The sequence below is a fragment of the Triticum aestivum genome, chromosome 1A (assembly GCF_018294505.1).
Source record: "Triticum aestivum cultivar Chinese Spring chromosome 1A, IWGSC CS RefSeq v2.1, whole genome shotgun sequence".
Taxonomy (NCBI): Eukaryota; Viridiplantae; Streptophyta; class Magnoliopsida; order Poales; family Poaceae; genus Triticum; species Triticum aestivum.
The window spans coordinates 453058085-453062077 of NC_057794.1; the positions used below are offsets into that span (position 1 = coordinate 453058085).

A 3993-nucleotide genomic window follows, 5' to 3' on the forward strand; every position below is an offset into this window, starting at 1 on the left:
ACAATTCAACATGGTTTTCTTTTTTTTGTTCTTCTCTCAGGCTACAGGAAACAGTAAGATTTTAAAATGGAGCAGGGAAGATTTACAAATGGTTACTGGTACAAGAAACTCCAATTTGGCTTGCTCTGAATCATGATCCTAGCAGCAGCGGCAGCAGAATGTAAGAGCAACTAGTGCAACCTTTGCTACACATGTTCATCCTCCTGAAGCCCGAAGGACGAGGAGCTAAATTGTCATCATGCCGGTACAAACAAACTTTAAATTCACCTCCAAGCTCAGGGTGGGTGGGTCCTTGACATTATTCAATCCTGCCTATATCATCTCTACTCGAGTCGACTCACCTATGCAATCTGCAACGGTAGATGATTGCATCACTTGTTTCGCGGGATCACGGCTCAAGTGTCAGTCGCCGGGATGAGCAGAGCAGACTGGCCCCTGGAGCCTGTATCCTCCGCGCAATTCGCAAGGATTCAATTTTCTTTCCTCAGACAACCAGCAACATGAATGAAAGTACTTACTAGCAGGCACCAAATTTTCACAACTTTTTTACCGTCTAAAATAATTGTCTCTAGGGCTAAGCTTTTATGTCATCAACAGCAAAGAACAAGGAGAGAACGGGAACAGCAATGACAAATATCCGCAACACAAGAACAGAACAGAAGCACTGGCCAAGAGAGAGAGAGAGAGAGATAGAAAATATGGATGGATTGGATGGATGGATGGGTGGGTGGCGGAGCGCTAATTCCCAAGAATTCTTGGCCTTCTATGATATGACGATGCGGTGAATCTTGCTGGGATTCCATGCCGATCTGTGGGAAGTAGCGGCGGCGGCAGAGGGGAAAACGAATTTTATATACCCGAGGAGGACGGACGGACGGACGCCATTCGATGCCGGTCACCGTCGATGTCGACGCTCAGTGCTCGCCGGAGGTCGGGAACAGCGTCAGCTCCCGGCGCCCGCCGCCGCCGCCGCCGCCGCGGGACCCTAGCTCCAGCTCCTCGGCGAAGGACGACGGCGCCATCATCCCCATCGCGGCCCCGCCGCCGACCATGCGGTGGTGCATCCCGGGCGGGCCGACTGGCGCGCCGCTGGCCACGGCGCGGCTCAGGAAGCCGTGGTCGAAGCCGCCGCCTGGCCCGGCGCCGTAGTGGCCGAACGGGCGCGCGGCGGGGTGGTGGAAGTGGCCGATCTGCTGCGGGTGGTGGTGATGGTGGTGCGCCGCGGGGTGGGACGGCATGGCGGCGTAGGGGGTGTAGGGGTCGGCGACGGCCGGGCCGCGGCCGGGCGGGAGGAACGGGGAGGGCCCGGTGGCGAAGAGGTGCTCGGTGGCTGCGTCGGTCCCGGAGCCGGAGGAGTGGCTGCCTCCCCCGCCGCCACCGCCGTTGCCGAGCCCCTGCATGCGCTTGAGGTAGAGGCGGTACTTCTGGAGGTGGGACGCGACGTTCTCGCGCGTGAGGCCGTCCACGCTCATCAGCTGCATTATGGTCTTGGGCACGGCGTTCTTGATGCCGAGGTGCGCCACGGCATCAACGAAGCGCTTGTGCAGCTGCGGCGTCCACACGAGGCGCGGCCGCTTGAGGGTCCTGGCCGGCTCCTCGCCGTTGCCGCCCCCGTTGCCGCCGCTGGAGCCGGCGGCCGAGGACGCGCCGCCGTTCATCTCCTGGCCGCCCGCGCCGCCGGCCCCGTCGGCGCCGCCGCTGAGCGGGCCGCCCCCGCCGTGCGTGGTGGGGATGTCGAAGGCGGCGGCGAGATCGCGGGTGATGAGCGACTGCGAGAGCGGCATGAGCTCGTCGGGCGCCGGCAGGTCCTCGTCGAAGCGCGCGAACCAGCTGGGCTCCTCCTCCTCCCTCATCCTCGCGGCCCGGCCCGGAGCGGAGCGGAGCAGAGCAATTCGCCGCCTTGGCCGCAGTCGTCCGCTGGCAGCAGCGGCGTGCTCTCGCGCTGGGAGGAGGGCGTGGGGAGGAAGGAGAGGATGGGGAGGGAGGGAGGGGGGTTACTTCGAGGTGGATCTCTCTTCTTCTAAGCTTTCGTGGCGCTCTCTCTCACTCGTTTGGGTCTTTCTTTCTGCCCGCTGCTGCGGCTGCTGCTGCGATATCCCCCTCTTTTCTCTCTCTCCCCCCCTCTATCTATCAACAATCTGCTCACACCTTTTTCACCCCTTCCCTCTCCCTCTCTCTCTAGGACGGACGATAGGCCGACGATGAGTGAGGAGGAGGGTATCTGATGAGTTCGGGAGTGGTGCGGTGCAGTTCAACTAGTGGGCTGCCCCGCCCTGCCTCCGTCCGTCCGGCTTTAAAGCTATTTTTGTGCTATCCTCGGTTGCTTTCTTTGTTTGCTCGCTTGTTGGTCCTGCCTTCACACTCGATTTTAATTGTGCGTGATTCTCCTCCCCCTTTCCCCTCTCCTCCTACATATCCTACATAAATACTCACTAATAACTTGTCGCAGGTATGGATGTATCTAGATGTATTTTAGTTCTAGATACATCCATTTCTGCGACGAGTAATTTAGAACGGAGGGAGTACGTAATAATAAAGAGGAAAAGAAAAAGATAAGCCGAGCGATTTCGTTTTTCCGGGATTTCCGGGGCGCATATCTACACAACACATGCACAGGGTGACAAAACAAAAACACTGGACTGGAAAAGGACGAGACGGGACGAGACGACGGGGAGATATCTTCTTAGCTGGAGTTTGGTTTGTCCTCATGTGGACATGTCGCTCGCCTCGCCCCGCCGGATCAAACCGAACCGAGCCGAACCGGGGAGCGGGAGTGGTGTGGTGGGGAGGGGGAATCTCGTGTGGCTCGTGTGGCCTCGGGGTCGAGGTGGATATCGCGCGCGTCCCGCGTTGGTTGCCTGGACGGACGGACGGACGGAGGACGGATCGATCGTCTGGACCGACTGGATCTATGCACGCAGGGGTGGGAGGGAGGGCTGGATCTGGTACGTGCTCCCACCTAGCAGCTGCTGCTGCTGCTGCTGCCGCAGGTACAGCCGTTCAGCGTCTAGGAATGTAGCAGGAGTAGGATTTGGTTGGGTGAATCTCATGTCGCTGTTCCGGTTAAAAGTTACTAAAAAAATCGTATTTCACTGGATTTGATTGTGAATGCAGCGGTCAAAGGCTCCTTGCATTCTCACCATTTGTTTTAATGGGTACACCTATCTCGCTTTCAATCAAGCTAATAAACATGGCCTATTGGGTCTACTCTCGCAGCTTCTTCTTTTTTTCTTTCTGCACAGAAAAGGGAAGTGGTAATACTGGTAATAATTGAGGAAAGGCAGGATTCAATTTGGATTTGTTCTCGGCAGTGGCAATTGAGCCGGGGACAGCCGTTTTACCACCAATTGATTGGTGGTGTTATCCAAGTCTTTCGAAAATATTTAATAGAGAAATGGATGTATCTAGACGTATTTTAGTTATAGATACATTCATTCTTATACATTTCTGCGACAATTACTTCTAGACGGAGCGAGCGCTAATCTTCTATGGTGCACTACTCTTATCCATTGATGATGAAAATTAAATTTATGTCTAAAATGAAAGATAATGTGTATCTTACAGGGAGGTGTAGCATTAATTTATACCATATTTGAGTTCGGTTACACAACACAGTTCCTAACAAAATTACCATTGCGGGCTTATTTTGTTTGTAGGATCTAAAAATACCATGACAATAAAAGATAGATTTTTTTTTTATTTTAAAGAAATGGGTTGCAAGACATAAGGCCAACTTCACCGCGCGTCCCCAAACAGACGTCCGTTTTACCCGGATTCTATCCGTTTGGGTAGGGCGATGGGGTCGTGTCCGGGCCTGTTGTCGGATGTGGTGACCGTGCGATCAGCGCGCGGCCGCATCCTTTGGCCCCATCTTGTCCGTCTTCATTTTAAAAACAACAGCGTTCGAACTACCAAGCCCTAGTTCAGGCCAGCGGCCCTAGTTCACACCGGCAACAGAGCCAGCGGCCAGCAACACAACCAGCCTCCAAAACG

The 3993-nt window shown here is 55.2% G+C and overlaps 1 protein-coding gene across 1 annotated transcript; it reads right to left on the reverse strand.

The window, feature by feature from the left end:
• Nucleotides 1–514: 514 nt before the first annotated feature.
• On the reverse strand, nt 515–2309 carry LOC123055624 (transcription factor MYBC1). The gene has a single exon (XM_044479563.1). The coding sequence runs from the start codon at nt 1851–1853 to the stop codon at nt 915–917; it is 939 nt and encodes a 312-aa protein (XP_044335498.1). The 5' UTR covers nt 1854–2309; the 3' UTR covers nt 515–914.
• Between the last annotated feature and the right edge of the window lie 1684 nt (nt 2310–3993).

Bases quoted from the DNA above. Each gene is read 5' to 3' on its own strand.
- LOC123055624 (XM_044479563.1), bottom strand. From the start codon at position 1,853: ATGAGGGAGGAGGAGGAGCCCAGCTGGTTCGCGCGCTTCGACGAGGAC.